The following is a 15,340-nucleotide window of genomic DNA, read 5'->3' on the forward strand; positions in this document are numbered from 1 at the left end:
CATCCTTGACTTGAGGGAAGAGGAGGTACTGCACGCTCGCTGCCAATACGGAGTTTCGAGTGCTATTGGCTGCGACAGGAAACGATGATCCAACCCCCGCCCAGTAACACGCCCTTTCCTGGATCACTTCCGCCACAGAGATCAGTTTCCGGAAGTCCTGCGTGCCCGGTACTCTCGCGCGGGCTGGAACCAAGATGGAGGAGTACGCGAGGGAGCCCTGGTGAGCTGCGGCAAGCCGCCCTTATTGTTGTCCCTCACCCCCTCCGCCCGCCGTGGTCGGAGGCCGAGGTGCAAGCCGAGTTCTGCGCGGCTCAGCGCCGAGAGCTGGCAGCTGTGGGTGGTGCGGGCGCGGGTGACCAGGTGGCTTTCAGCGCTGTGTGCCGGGACCCAGCACCCCTGTGACCTTGTGCCTAGCGAGGAGGTCCAGTGCTGGGCTTCGTGGCCTTGGAACCTCCTCTCTAGGTCAGGTGCTGTCAATCTGGTGCGGGGACAATTAATAGTGATCCCCTTTGTCGGCTGAGGTGACCTTGGACATGTCTCGAGACTTCGCTTTCCTCAGGTCCTACGTCGACGAAGGGAATGTAGATCTCTGAATGCCATACTTGAGGCCTTATTTGTATAGTTAAAGGGGCCCCCATGAAGAGGCATTTCAAAAGAGTAGACCATAGATTTCACCCAAAGACCAAGGGGTCTGAATGAGCTCCTTGTAGGCTGGGGTGGTGTTTCCTGCCGGAATTCCTGGAGGGAAAGTGGCAAATAGAAAGAGATGAGCTGCATGTGTTCTCAGGAAAGCCATGAACAGAAATAATTTCATTCACCAAGCGTTTATTTAGTGAGGGCCCTGTGCTTGGCTGAAAGACCAATCATGAGTAAATCAGGCATAGCAAAAATTAAGCTGTAAATTAGTACAATAGCTGTTGAATCTCAAGTTGTCAGAGTAAAGCCTCAGGGATCACAGCAAATAATTAAACCTTGATATTTAGGTTAATCTGGTTTTGCTTTGTTTTTGCTTATAATGAGAAAGATCTTTATTCCTCAGATTGTGTGCCTGCCCAGGACTTTTCAGTTACTATTTGGTGGCAGTTTCTGTGCTCCCACCCTCAAATATGCTTCATCCTTCTGTGACCACACCCTCCTTCGGAGGGCTACCAGCACTAAAACAGTATATGGGTTTAGTTGTTGTCTTAAACTTCTTTTTCCCATTTGTTCTCTCAGAATCCTTTAGGCTATATAAATACAGTGGAAAGAGTTTAGTGAGTTTGGAGCCCCAAAATTTGTGCTTTTAGTTGGCTCTACTAGTTCCTTGTTTGTTTTGGGGCAGGCTACTTAATTTCTGTCAGAGCCTTTGTTCATTTGTACAATTCAGAGGAGATAGTCATAATCTTTAAAAGATTATGAATCTGCAAGGAAAAATAAGTCATTCAGATTCTTGTGGGCAATAATGGTAGGTTTAAATGCATTCTTGTACTTACAGTGATTGTCCATGGGCTAGCTCACTATAGTGTTTGTCTTTTTGTAGGAAAGGACCAAAGGTTACGGGTTAAGACAGGGTTTGCCATGTAGCCCTAGGCTGACCTCTTCCAAGTGCTGGGATTACCAGTGGGTGCCACCACTCCCAGTTCTGGGCTTGTCTCCTGAGACTGTCTGATGGAATGAGAAATTTCTTTTACTTTGCCAGCTTTAGAGTTTGTTGTGAAATTGTTTATAAGCCTGAGTAAACCCCTCTGTGCTTGCCCAAGGAGCATATGAACACTGTAGAAACTATAGTCTAAGTGCTCGTTTCACGGAATTTATTTAGATTTGAAACCTGGTGATGATGTGTGCCAGTGGTGAACGACCAGCTTTTTATTTGGAAGAGATGTGGAGGAATTACAGCTCTGCTGAGAGTTGGCTGAAACAGAATTTACCCTGTTCCTAGGGTGTGTGTGTGTGTGTGTGTGTGTGTGTGTAAACAGGCTTTGGGTGATATACAAAAGAAAAACGTACATAAATCTTTACAGTAATATAGCCGACTTAGCAAGACTGGAGATGTGTGTGTCAGGTCCTAGGTTCTATGCAGACTTTTATTAGCCAAATCCCTAGAGGAGAAGTTCTGATCTCCTGATCAAATTACTGAAGTTTCAGCATTGTGTAAACTGGGGTGCAACATTTAGATGTTGACTTTACAAATTTAACTTCTAATTATTAGATGTTATCTTAGTGTGTTAAACGGATCTGATGCAAACTAAAGTTTAAAATGCCGTTTTGAACTTAGTTATCCTGAAACTTCAGATTTTTAACACTGTATCTGCAGCTAGTGAATCTTTGTTGGGTTCCTGCTTTAAAACTTAATGCTGAGCCAGGCGGTAGTGGCTTGCGCCTTTAATCCCAGCACTTGGGAGGTAGAGGCAGGCGGATCTCTGTGAGTTCAAGGCCAGCCTGGTCTACAGAGTGAGTACAGGACAGGCTCCAAAACTACACAGAGAAACCCTGTCCCAAATAGCCGAGAGAGAGAGAGAGAGAGAGAGAGAGAGAGAGAGAGAGAGAGAGAGAGAGAGAGAGAGAGAGAGAGAGGTGATTGTTAAATCCTTCTGCCTTTGAGGACTTGAGACTGAGTAGTTATGGATGTGTTTAGTATATTTGCCCCTATTTTACAACCTAAAAGAAAGTTTTAGGGTTTCTGTGGTTTATAAGTGAGAAATAAGGTCATCTTTCTCCCTTCCTCTGTTTTTAGCCCCTGGCGAATCGTGGACGACTGTGGTGGAGCCTTTACCATGGGTACCATAGGTGGTGGCATCTTTCAAGCCTTCAAAGGCTTTCGAAATTCTCCAGTGGTGAGTGGGTGACTGGTCTTATTTTATCTTCGTTGGAAGCCAGGGTTGGTTGATGTTCATGGGTGCATTGGTGGGTTAGAAATATAGCACACTTATTATATATGATTTTATTATTTTGTGGAGGTGTGGGGTTTGTTTTGCCTGCATGTATGTCTATGCATTGCTTGGTACCTGATGCCCATGGATAAGATCCCTAGAACTGGAATTACATACAGACAGTTGTGAGCTACCATGTGGGTGCTAAGAATTGAACCTGGGTCCTCCGGAAGAGCAATAAGTACTCTTAACCACTGAGCCATCTCTCCAGCCCTAATTTATGTATGTGGATGGTTTGCCTGCTTGTATGTCTGCATACCATGTGCATGCCTGGTGCCCACAGAGGCCGGAAGGTAGCATTGGATCTTCTGGAACCGGAGTTACAGACTATTGTGAATTACCATGTAAGATGCTGGGAATCAAACCTGGGTTCTCTGGAAGATCAGCAAGTGTTCTCAACCACTGAACCATCTCCCCAGCCCCCAATTTATTACATTTTAGACCATTTCCTTTTGTTTTTGTTATAGGGAGTAAGCCACAGACTCCGAGGGAGTTTGACAGCTATTAAAACCAGGGCTCCACAATTGGGAGGTAAGAAGAATGTTTCCATTTATTCAGGCTTTTTCTGCTTACTTGAACTTGAGGCTGGCTATACCTGTCTGCCCTCCTGTCCTTCTGACTTCCCTTTCTTCATTTGTCCCCATACTGAACTCAAACTCAAGGTCCTGTGTGCCAAGATTACAGGAGTTCAGTCAGCAAATTATTTTTTTTCTTTTTCTTTCTTTCTTTTTTTATATTAGTGATTTTCATTTACTCTGCTTGTCTTAGTATCTCTTTAAGTAAGTTTTATTTTTTTGGATTGATGCTTTGTTTGGAAAGAAGTTGAATTATTATGTTTTTAAAAATCTTATTTCTGTCATTCACATATTCAATGTTGTTCTGTTTTAACTTGTCTTGGGGGTTCCTTTTTTTTTTTTTTTTTTTTTTTTTGGTTTTTCGAGACAGGGTTTCTCTGCAGCTTTAGGGCCTGTCCTGGAGCTATGTTTTTTGTTTTTTTAAAGGCAGGGTTTCTCTAGCCCTGGCTGTCCTGGAACTAGCTCTGTAGACTAGACTGGCCTCGAACTCACAGAGATCTGCCTGCCTCTGCCTCCCGAGTGCTGGGATTCAAGGCGTGCGCCGCCACCACCACCCAGCTCAAATCTGCTTTCTTATAGAACCCAGGACCACCGGCCCAGGGGTGGGATCACCCACAGTGGGCTGGGCCCTCCCCGTCGATCACTAGTTAAGAAAACACATTATATCTGAGTCTTATGGAGGCCTTTTTCTCAATTGAGGTTTCCTCATGTCAAGTTGCCATAAGACTAGCCAACACAACCCCCCTTTTCCAGAAGAAGGGCTGTGTAGCTCAGATTTCTAGAGACAGAAATGGTAGTTTCTAGGATAGCATAATGCTGAAGAGACCAGTTTAACTGTTTGGGTTCTCCAAGGATAACATTAAGAATTGTGCAGAAATCAGTGCAAAATATCAGAAGATTATAAAAACACAGCAATTATAAAACTTGGTTACTCGGTAACTAGAAGAAAGGAAATGGCCAAAAATATGTATGGAAATTACGTTCACTGAAGATGTGACATCAAATCAGAGTTGACTGTTTTTCCTAAGTCGTGGTAAAGATTCATTACTTGGGCTAGAGAGATGGTTTGGGGGTGAAGAGCATTGGCTGCTCTTTCAGAGGACTCGGGTTCCATTACCAGCACGCACATGGTATCTGTACACCAGTCTGTTTCCAGCTCTAGGGGATCTAGGTCCACTTCTGGCCTCTGGGCACCAGGCATACAGTAGGTATATGTACACATACAAGCAAACCACAAAATTAAAAACCCCGAAACCTCAAAACTTGCCATTCAGGGTCAGAGTGCTTGCTAAGACAGCACTTATTCCCAAGAAACAGGGCCAGCTCTCTGAGCTGCCATGTGGGTGCTGGAAGGGAACCCGAGTCCTGGAAGAGCAGCCAGTCCTCTTAAACCCTAAGCCATCTCTCCATTCCAAGGATGAGATCCCTAATACTGGACCAAAGATGAGGGGCTCCTGCTGTACTCAGCTGGTCCTGAACACGTGAGAATGGAGGAAGCCTGTGGAGTGGTGGGCTTCAGACGTTTGTTGGAGCCCAGTTTGTTGCTCTTGTTAGCGTCCTGTTTCCCTCCGTACTGAGATTTTAGAGCAGCAGCTCTCAGCCTTCCTAATGCCTCAACGCTTTAGATTAGTAACTGGAATTTTGCTGCTGTCTGATGCACAGCCACCAAAGGATCCCCAGTTGAGAACCACTGATTTAGAGGATAAATAAAAAGTGACTAGGCCTCCTAAGTCTAACTCTCTGCATTCCCTGGCTCCAGCTAGGTTGTTCATTTGCCTCCGCGGCATGTGCCAGATATGGTCCAGAGCGCTGGTTCTCTGTGCTCTGTGCTGATTGTCAGAGTAGGTGCTCCGTGACATTGATGGAGAAAGGGAAGGTGAGAAAACTAAGTTAGGAGAGAGGAAGCAGGAGCCTTTGGTTTGAAATACGGAAACATTGTTTAAACAGAGGTGCTCTGTTCTAAAGGAGTGATTTCTGTGATTTTAACCATTTGCAGCTTCCTTTAGGCTTATCTTATGTATGTTCGTTTAACTTGTTTATGGTGCTGGGGATTGAAGCCAGGCCCTTGTACATGCTGGGCAAGAGTTCCACCATTGACCTAATCCAGCTCCTTGCCGTCCCTTCCCCCAGAAGAGTTGGAGATCTTATTTAAATTTTTCTTGAGATTAATTTTTATTTTTTGTATTCATGAATTTCTGTGTCTGCCACATGTATGTAGGTCCTGTGGAGGCCAGAAGGAGGTGTCAGCTCCCTGGAGCTGAGGTTACAGGTGATTGTGAGCTAACAGATGTGGGTGATGGGACCCGAACTCAAGTCTTCTGCAAGAGCAGCTAGCGCTTTTCATCACTGAGTCATTTCTCGAGCCTCGAGATTCTTTAATATAAACTGGAGCACAATGGTTAGTAGGAAGAGAGGCATACTGAGAGTGGGTGTGGACTCTCTAGGAGGCGAATCTTCCTCTTCTCTCTCCTAGATTAATATACTCATTAAATAACCAGGGCTGGCCTCAAAGCAAACATACTTGACTATGATATTAATAATAATATAACAGTAAGGCACAAAAGAAATCTGAACTAGTTACTTTTTGTATGTTTTGTTTTACAAAACAGGTAGCTTTGCAGTTTGGGGAGGACTCTTTTCCATGATTGACTGTAGTATGGTTCAGATAAGAGGCAAAGAAGATCCCTGGAACTCCATCACTAGCGGTGCCTTAACCGGGGCCATCCTGGCAGCAAGAAGTAAGTGAGCATCGCTTCACTGTCTGTCTTCTGCAGCACTGAGGATTGGACCTGGGGCCTTGGGCATGGTAGGCAGGTGCCTTACATTGAACTAAATTCTCAGTCTGTTAAATAAACCGTCATTTGGACATACCAGTGGGAGTTGGGTTTTTGGAGCAACCTCATCTGCTTTTAATTAATGAAACTTGTCTTTAGTTCCAGCACTCAGGAAGCAAAGGCAGGCAGATTGCTGAATTCAAGGCAGGTGTGTTCTACAGTGCCTTCCGGACTGCACAGAGAACCCTGTCTCAAAAAAACAAAATTATTTAAGTCTGTAATGCATGAAACTGAGAATTGCCTGATTTGGTATAGAATAAATGTGGTGATTTGAAAGTAAGAGTAAAGGAATAGAGGACTGGGTTTTAAAAATTTATTCTTACAGCATTATTTACTGGTGTGTGGGTGGGCACATGTGCAAAGGACAATTTGCAGGAGTTACTTCTCTCCTTCTACCACTTGGGTTCCAGGAATTGAATTCAGTGCCTATACCTACTGATTCCATCTCACCAGCCCCCTGCTTGTTTGTTTGGTGACAGGGTCTCATGAAATCCAGAGTGGCCTTGAACTTCCTCCCTAGTCAGAATGACCTTGAATACCTTATCTCCTTGTCCCTGCACCTCAAGTTCGGGGATTACAGGTGTGTGGCCCTAGGGGGCATAAATTCTTGCTGGTGTAATACAGTGGTTAAGAACACTGGCCATTTATTACTTGTGTCGCTGATAGAATGCCAGAGTCTCCGTGCTGTACTTTCATAAGTTATCTTGAATTAGCACTGCCTGCCACCTACAACTGTTAGGCATAAAGATCATCCTCTGGGCCTTGAGGAAAGAGCAAGTGAATTCCTTTTTCTTGAAAAAGTCCAGGCATTAATAGTAAATTAATTTTCTCTATTACATTAATTTAATTTGTGTGTGTGCTCACATGAGTACAAGAGTTCGTACACGCTACATGTAGAAGTCAGAGGACAATTTGTAGAATGATGCTTTTCTTCTGCCTTGTGGGTCCCAGTATTGAACTCAGGTCAGTAGGCTTGGCAGGAAATACCTTTACCTAATAAGCCATTTGGCTGTCCAGACTACATGATCTTGTTGATTGTTTTTGTTGTTCTGTTTTGTTTTTGTTTTGAGACAAGGTCTTACTATTTAACTTTGTCTTGCCTAGAACTTACTAGGCTGTCCTCAAACTCATGGAGGCCTGCCTGCCTCTGCTTCTTGGTGCTGAAATTAAAGGCGTGAGCCACCACACCAATGCACTACGTGAGCTGATGTTATTAAGGCATGCAAGCAAGAACATGAGAGCAGGCAGTGCTCTTAACCGCTGAGCCATCTCTCCAGCCCCCAATATAGCTTTTAAATTGGTTCCTTTTCTGTTGCTGTGAGAAGGCACCAGAAGAAAGTTTATTTGGGGCTCACAGTTTCCGCGGGTTAGAAGACTTGATGGCGGAGCAGGGGTAGCAGATGGCAGGTGCCTGGAGCAGCATCCCAGAGCTCACATCTCAGTCTGCAAGCAAGAGGCAGGGGATGATGCAAGTCTTTCGAAATCTTAAAGCCCACCCTCAGTGACACCTCCCACAAGAACACACCACCTAATCCTTTCCAAAGGGTTCTACTACCTGGGGACTGAGTTTTCAAACATAGGAGCCTATGGGGCCATCTCATTCAAACCATCACAGCTTTGTTTAAAAAAGCAGACTGTGGGCCGGAGTTGACCTCTCCGCTGTTGTTTGCTGACTTTAGGTCTTGTGCAGTGGAAGAGTTTGAGAATGAGAGGAACATAAGTATATGGATAGCCCTTTCCCTTAAAGTAATCTTTGTTACTAATGTCTGCAGATGGACCGGTTGCCATGGTGGGGTCGGCTGCCATGGGAGGCATTCTCCTAGCTTTAATTGAAGGAGCTGGTATCTTGTTGACAAGGTTTGCTTCTGCACAGTTTCCCAATGGTAAGTCCTTTCTCTCCTTAATGCTCTAGGTTCATACACATGGGAATGGCTTCCTGACATTAAGGAAGAATGTTTTTGTTTGGTAAAATGGAGTAGTTTGTGATTTCTACTGTGTTATTAACATGTTATGCATATTACTTGAACCTATGATAAGCCCGAATGCTAGTTAAGACATAATAGGTGAGCTGGGTGGTGGTGGCGCATGCCTTTAATCCCAGCACTCGGGAGGCAGAGGCAGGCAGATTTCTGAGTTCAAGGTCAGCCTGGGCTACAAGAGCTAGTTCCAGGACAGGCTCCAAAGCTACAGAGAAACCCTGTCTCAAAAAACCAAAAAGAGAGAGGGGTGTGGGAGGGGGTAATAGGCGGAGGCTAGAGAGAGGCTCAGGAGTTAGCTTGCATTTGCAGAGGATCCAGGCTCTGTTCCCTGTACCCACTCATTCATTCACAACTGCCTGTAACTCCTCTCTAGTTCCAAGCAGATCTGATGACCTTCTGGCCTCCACAGGCTCTCCACATACGTGGTTAACATACAAGCAGGTTCATGCACATACACATAGACAAAAACTAAAAGTGTTTTAAAGTAGTAGGCCTATAATCATGTTTATAGACAACTTGTGACAAATGCTTTGGTTACTTGATTTGGTGTTCGTCTTTTTTTTGTAGACCTCAAGATTTATTAGTGTTTATTTATTATTTTGAGAAGTTTCTGGTCATTAGAAAGCTACGTGGTGATGATGGTAGCTGACCAAACACTGTTGTGGCTGACAGTAGAAGAGGAGGTAGACAATTTCTGACCTCAAGAACTTACATTCTAGGGATCTGAGACTGATAACAGACTTGGAAGATCATCCTACCCAAAAAGTATTACTTGCTTTCAAGAATATAAAATAGGCCAGGCATGGTGACAAATGCCTTAAATCCCAGCACTCAGGAAATAGAGGCAGGCAGATGTCTTAAATTCCAGGATTGCCAAACTACACAGAGCAACCCTGTCCTGAAAAACTAAAGTAAAAGAAAAGACTATAAACTAGACTCGAGTTTGGGTGGAGATCAGATTAGAGTTCCGAGAAAGTGAGAGGTTGAATTGTGGACTTGCATAACCACTTGATGGGCGTGGGTGACTGTCTGCTCATGAATGTTTTATCTCAGCGTTCAGTGAGTAAATAGAAATAACCCTTGGATATTAGAAGGAAGCATATAGACAGAAGAATTCTGGTGCTGGCACAATAAAGAGTTTAGTCATGCTGTTACCTCACCTTCACATGAGCTTGGTCCCCCAGAACACGTTTCAAAAAAAAAAGTCAGGCATGTTGGCACATGCTTGTAATCCCAGCACTCTGGATCTCATGGTAGGGTAACAAGTTCTAGGCCGTTGGAGGACCTTTTAAGGGCTGAAGAGATCAACACAATTGTTATGAGTTCTTCCTATTCTTGTAGACAACATGACTTCAGCATTCACACCAGGCAGCTCTGACTCCAGCTCCAGGGGCTCCAAAAGCCTCTTCTGGACCGTGGAGGGCACCTACACTTGAGCACATGCCCACACATACACACTTAAATAAAAATAAGGCTGGGCGATGGTGACACACACACTTGGGAGACAGAGGCAGGCGGATCTCTGTGAGTTCGAGGCCAGCCTGGTTACAGAGTGAGTGCCAGAACAGGCTCCAAAGCTACACAAAGAAACCCTGTCTCAAAATAAAATCTTAAAGCTGGTCGTGATGGCACACACCTTTAATCCTAGCACTTGGAAGGTAGGCAGATATCTGAGTTTGAGGTCAGCCTGCTCCATCTAGTGAGCTCCAGAACAGACAGGATCACACAATGAGACCATGTCTCAAAAAATGCATAACAGGGGTTGGAGAGATCTCAGCGATTGAGGGCGCTGGCTGCTTTTCCAGAGGTTCTGAGTTCAATTCCCAGCAACCACATGGTGGCTCACAACTATCTGTAATGAGATCTGGTGCCCTCTGCTGGCCTGTAGAAAAACATGCAGGCAGAACACTTTATACATAATTAATAAATAAATCTTTAAAAAAATAGTAATAATGAAACGAGTCTTAAAATGAAGTAGAGGGCTCCTGAGAAGTCACCACTGAGGTTTTCTCCCAAGAACACACACACATACATACACACACACACACACACACACACACACATACATACATTTATAGACCCACACACATACTAAACCTTGAATTGGCATTTGGGAAAGGGAATAGGAAGAATAATAAAACATGTTGAAAATTATTTGGAGCATGGATAAGACTCAGTTGCAGAGCTAGAAATAGACCATACTGCTAGATTTGATTTCCCTGAGGCACCAAGGGAGAGCTATGATCTTTGCATGATTTATGAGCACACTCCTCTGTAGATTTCAGTGGGTTGATCTAGATTTCTTACTTTACATTGTTTTTTAATCATTTCTTCTGAGTTTGCACTATTATGGTGGTTAAGTTCTAATTTTTTTATTTAGTTTTGATCATGTTAGTATAAAACAGTTTCGTATTTTCAGACATTGAGAACTATATGTAACAGAAACTTAATCTTATTCTATTGAGTCTCCTTTCTAGTAATCAAATCTCACCATTTATATAGACATCACCTAAAAATGGTATGTTATTTTTAGGCAGGAGGCGTACTTTTGGCCAGGCATGGTACAAGCTAATAATCTCAGCACTTAGGAGGTAGAGGTAGAAGGATAAAGGTTCAAGGCTAACCTCTGCTACATAACAAATTCAAAACCAGCTAGGGCTACATGAGACTATAAGAGAGTTGTGGGGTGGATGAGTTTGCTTTTAAGAGTTGAACAAGGGGTACTAGAGACATGGTTCAACTTCTAAGAGTATTGGCAGCTACTAGCCACCTGCCTCAAGTACGCCTGATGTATTTTTAACAACCCTACCCTCCAATTCTGTACTTTCCCTTACCACAACCAATCAGGATAACAGTCAACTACCCCAGACCTTCTGCTTTTCCAGAGGATTGGAGTTCAATTTCCTGCATCCACATGGCAGCTCACAACTGTCTGCAACTCATGCTCCATAAGATCAGTGCCCTCTTCTGGCCTTGGAGGGCATGAGACATACATATAATACACAGACATATAAGCAAAACACTCATACACATAATAATAAGTAAATAATTTAAAACAAAGTTCAAGGTCATCTTTCTTTGGCTACTGTCTTCATTAAGGTTGCTATTGCTGTGATGAAACACCTTAACCAAAGCAACGTAGGGAGGGAAGGGCTTATTTAGCTTATACTTTCAAATCAATGTCCATCACTGTAGGAAGTTGGGGCAGGAACCTGGAGGCAATGCTGATGCAGAGGCCCTTCACCCTCAATCATTAATTAGGAATTGCATTACAGCTGAGTCTTAAAGAGGCATTTTCCCCACTTTTGTCAAAAAAAGCTTATTTCTTTTTTAATATATGAGCGCTCTGTCTGCAGTACACTTCCTTGCCTGTAGAAGGCTCCAGATCTCATTACAGATGGTTGTGAGCCACCATGTGGTTGCTGGGAATTGAACTCAGGACTGCTGGAAGAGCAGCCAGTACTTTAACCACTGAGCCATCTCACCAGCCCCATCTCTCCAATGACTCTGCTTGTGTCAACTTAACATTAAACTGTCTAGCACAGGAGGGAACCTCAGTTGAGAACGTGACTTCTTCAGACGATAAGCAGCGCTATGGAGTAATAGCCAGATAAACCCTTTCTTCCCCAGATGTCCTGTTCGAGGTGTTTTGTCATAGCAGTAGAACCCCTAACTAGGACACCTCCTTTCAGATGACTCTAGCTTTTGTCGAGTTGACATAAAACTAGTCAAGACAGCTACATAGCAGATTTTGAGGCTAGCCTGGGCTATATGAGAGTTACTCTCAAAAACCTAACTCTGTTGTTGTTCCCAGGTGCTCTTTTAGGGTAGGACTGTGAGTTTTGTTATATAGCAAGCTATGGAGCAGCTTCCCTTTTCAGATATTTTTTTTTTTTTTTTTTTTTTTTTGGTTTTTCGAGACAGGGTTTCTCTGCAGATTTTTTAGAGCCTGTCCTGGAACTAGCTCTTGTAGACCAGGCTGGTCTCGAACTCACAGAGATCCGCCTGCCTCTGCCTCCCGAGTGCTGGGATTAAAGGCATGCGCCACCACCGCCCGGCTTCAGATATTCTTTCATTGGGTTTTCTTTGTCTCTTTTAAATTTATTTGATTTTTGAGATGGTCCTCAACACATTTGTTATTATTTAAGTTGGATTAATGAGTTCTGTTAAACATAACTAAGGGGTTGTAACTTAGTGGTAAAGGGTTGAGCTTTACAGAGGCGCTGGTTTTACCCCTAGTGCTTCCAGAACAACAACAGAAACAGAAACATACCTAGGGTTGTTTAAGTTTTGTCATTAGCCCTGGCTGTCCTAGAATTCACTTTGTAGACCAGACTGGCCTGGAACTCACAAAGATCCATCTGCCTCTGCCGCCCAAGTGCTTGGATTATAGGCATGTGCCACCACCACCTGGCTTGTCAACATAAATTAAATGGCTACTAAAATATGTGTCAGGAAAGGCAGGAGAGTTAGTTCAGTGGTTAAGAGTACTTGCTATTCTATCAAAGGACCCAAGTTCAGTTCCTAGCATTCACATTGTGGGGCTCACAACATTCTCTCATTCCAGTTCCAGGGGATCCAGCCCCCTCCTCTGACTTCCATGGTACCCGCATACATGTACATTGACACACATACAGATAAATAAAACAATTGTAAACATTTCTAGAATTGTATACAGTGGGACTGGAGAGATGGCTCAGTGATTAAGAGCCCTTTACTGCTTTTGCAGAGGACCAAGGATCAGCTCTCAGTATGCACATGGCAGCTCACAGCTGCCTGGCACTTCAGCCTTTCTACTTCCTTAGGCTTGTGCACTCTGGTGTGCACACATACTCATATATATATTTTTAAGCTGTATTAAGAAACAGGATTTTGTTTTGTTGGGTTTTTTTTTCCCCAGTCTTGATCCAGGGGAACTTACTATAGCATTTGCTTTAAACTGGGGCTGAGTACATAACTCAGTTGGTAGAGTATTTGAGTAGCATATACAAAACCCTGAGTTCACTCTTCAGCAACACACAAACTGGGGTGGTGTGCACACCTGTGATCCTAGCACTTGGAGTGTAGGATCAGGAGTATCATCTCTGTCTATGTAGCAAGTTCAAGGCCTGCCTTCTCTAAGGGAGACCACATAGCAATCAAAACAACAAACCCACTAATTTTTATTTTATTTTATTTTTGTTATGAATCCATCTGACTTTCCTGGCTGTCCTTTCTAGAACACCGGGAAGTCAGTCTGTCCTGTGATAAATCTAAAGGGTCTGCAGACCTCTGGTGAGGTTATAAAGATACACCAACTACAGTTGTGGTGTAGCAGTAACTTTTATTTATTTTATTTTTATATGTATACAATATTCTGTCTGTGTGTGTGCCTGCAGGCCAGAAGAGGGCACCAGACCCCATTACAGATGGTTGTGAGCCACCATGTGGTTGCTGGGAATTGAACTCAGGACCTTTGGAAGAGCAGGCAATGCTCTTAACCTCTGAGCCATCTCTCCGGCCCCTAGCAGTAACTTTTAAGTTGATTCATTTCTTTTCTACTTCCTAATCGGATGCTTTTTACATCTCAATTGCAGGCCCTCAGTTTGCGGAAGACCACTCGCAGTTGCCGTCAAACCAGCTGCCGCCCTCACCCTTTGGAGACTACCGACAGTATCAATAGGACATCCTTCCCGGAAGTCCTGTGCCTGAGTGGACTGTAGTTCAGTAGGGTTTCAGAAGATCAAGTTACAGTCTCTTTAAAGCTGTAGGTGGGGCAGCGGTGGCCAAGCGGGTCATGAAGAGACATTTAGCACATTTTTCTATTTAGAAGAGACTCAGAGGGGAGAAAAGATACTGAGTTTATTTATTCACACATGGATTGCATTTGTGATCAAAATAAATGTCTAATGCATTTAAAGAGCGCATATATACACATGCTTAGAAGATAAAGGACCAATGGGCAAATAACAGTGAAACTTGGCCATCATTTCCTTCACGACTCCTCTGCCTGGCATTTTGTGTACAGTTATTCAGACAATAAAAGGTTCCTGGGACTTAGTATTTCCTTTTAAAGTTAGAGAGTTCTGCCTTTCATACTGCGCATACTTCAGATAATGCATGTTTATGCCAACCCCTCATCTCGCTTGAAATGAATTATATATGGGAAGGATTGTGTAATCAACATGAATCATTTCACAGGGCAATAATTGAAAAATATGTCCACATGTTGATCCTTTGCTTTGAAAACAAAATGCTGTCTTGGTTTAGCAGATGCTGGATAGCTGGGCCTAGTACAGACCTTTAATCCCAGAGGCAGGTGGATCTCTTGAGTTCCAGGCTGGCCTAGGATACATAGAGAGTCCCATCTCAAAAAACGATGATATTGGACATAAAACTCTTTAGGGCTGCCATCTCTTGATTCCTGGTCATCAAAACAACTTGCTTCCTATATACCCAGCTCTGTATGGGAATAATTCTTAGAAGGGGGTGGGGTATAGCGCGTGCTTGAAAAGAGAGAGGGCAGGTATGATGGCTCACACCTGTAATCCTGTCACTTTGGAGGCTGAGGCAGGAGCATCCAAATTCAAGGCCAAATTTGACAGCAGTCTCAAAAAATCTGAGAAAGAAGAAAATACTTGTTTTAATTGTTTCAAGCTGCATTTTTTAAGCTGTGCTGTGGGGTCTGATGGAGCTAGAACTTACCCCAACCTACAGAGTAGTTCTCTGCTTGTGTTGGGGGTGATACGGCCTTCAGAAGGCGTGTTGTGAGCACATCTGCCTTTCAACTCAAGGCTGTACACATAGTAAGTGCTTAGCTACTCCTTGTACTTTGATTACTTATGGATTATGTGTTTGTGAGAGAGAGACAGAGACAACATATAAAATAGTATTTATCATTGTAGACATTTGTACGTGTGTTTCAGTGGCTTGGAAATACAAGCACAGTGTTTAACCCCTAGCATTAGCCTTCTCTGTGCTCAGAGTGTTACCGGCCTGATGGTGGTTTTTGTTTGCTTGGTTTTTTGGGGGATTTTTGTTGTTGTTGTTTTTTCGAGACGGTT

The 15,340-nt window shown here is 43.6% G+C and overlaps 1 protein-coding gene across 1 annotated transcript; it reads left to right on the forward strand.

Moving 5' to 3' along the window:
- The first annotated feature begins 128 nt into the window (after positions 1 to 128).
- Timm17a (translocase of inner mitochondrial membrane 17A) lies at positions 129 to 14,196 on the forward strand. Its single transcript, XM_038350228.2, has 6 exons — positions 129 to 220; positions 2,714 to 2,813; positions 3,377 to 3,440; positions 6,094 to 6,222; positions 8,091 to 8,201; positions 13,874 to 14,196. Exons 1-6 carry the CDS (start codon positions 195 to 197, stop codon positions 13,957 to 13,959), a joined length of 516 nt encoding a protein of 171 aa, XP_038206156.1. The 5' UTR covers positions 129 to 194; the 3' UTR covers positions 13,960 to 14,196.
- The last annotated feature ends 1,144 nt before the right edge of the window (positions 14,197 to 15,340 follow it).

Source organism: Arvicola amphibius, chromosome 12, assembly GCF_903992535.2.
Source record: "Arvicola amphibius chromosome 12, mArvAmp1.2, whole genome shotgun sequence".
Lineage (NCBI taxonomy): Eukaryota > Metazoa > Chordata > Mammalia > Rodentia > Cricetidae > Arvicola > Arvicola amphibius.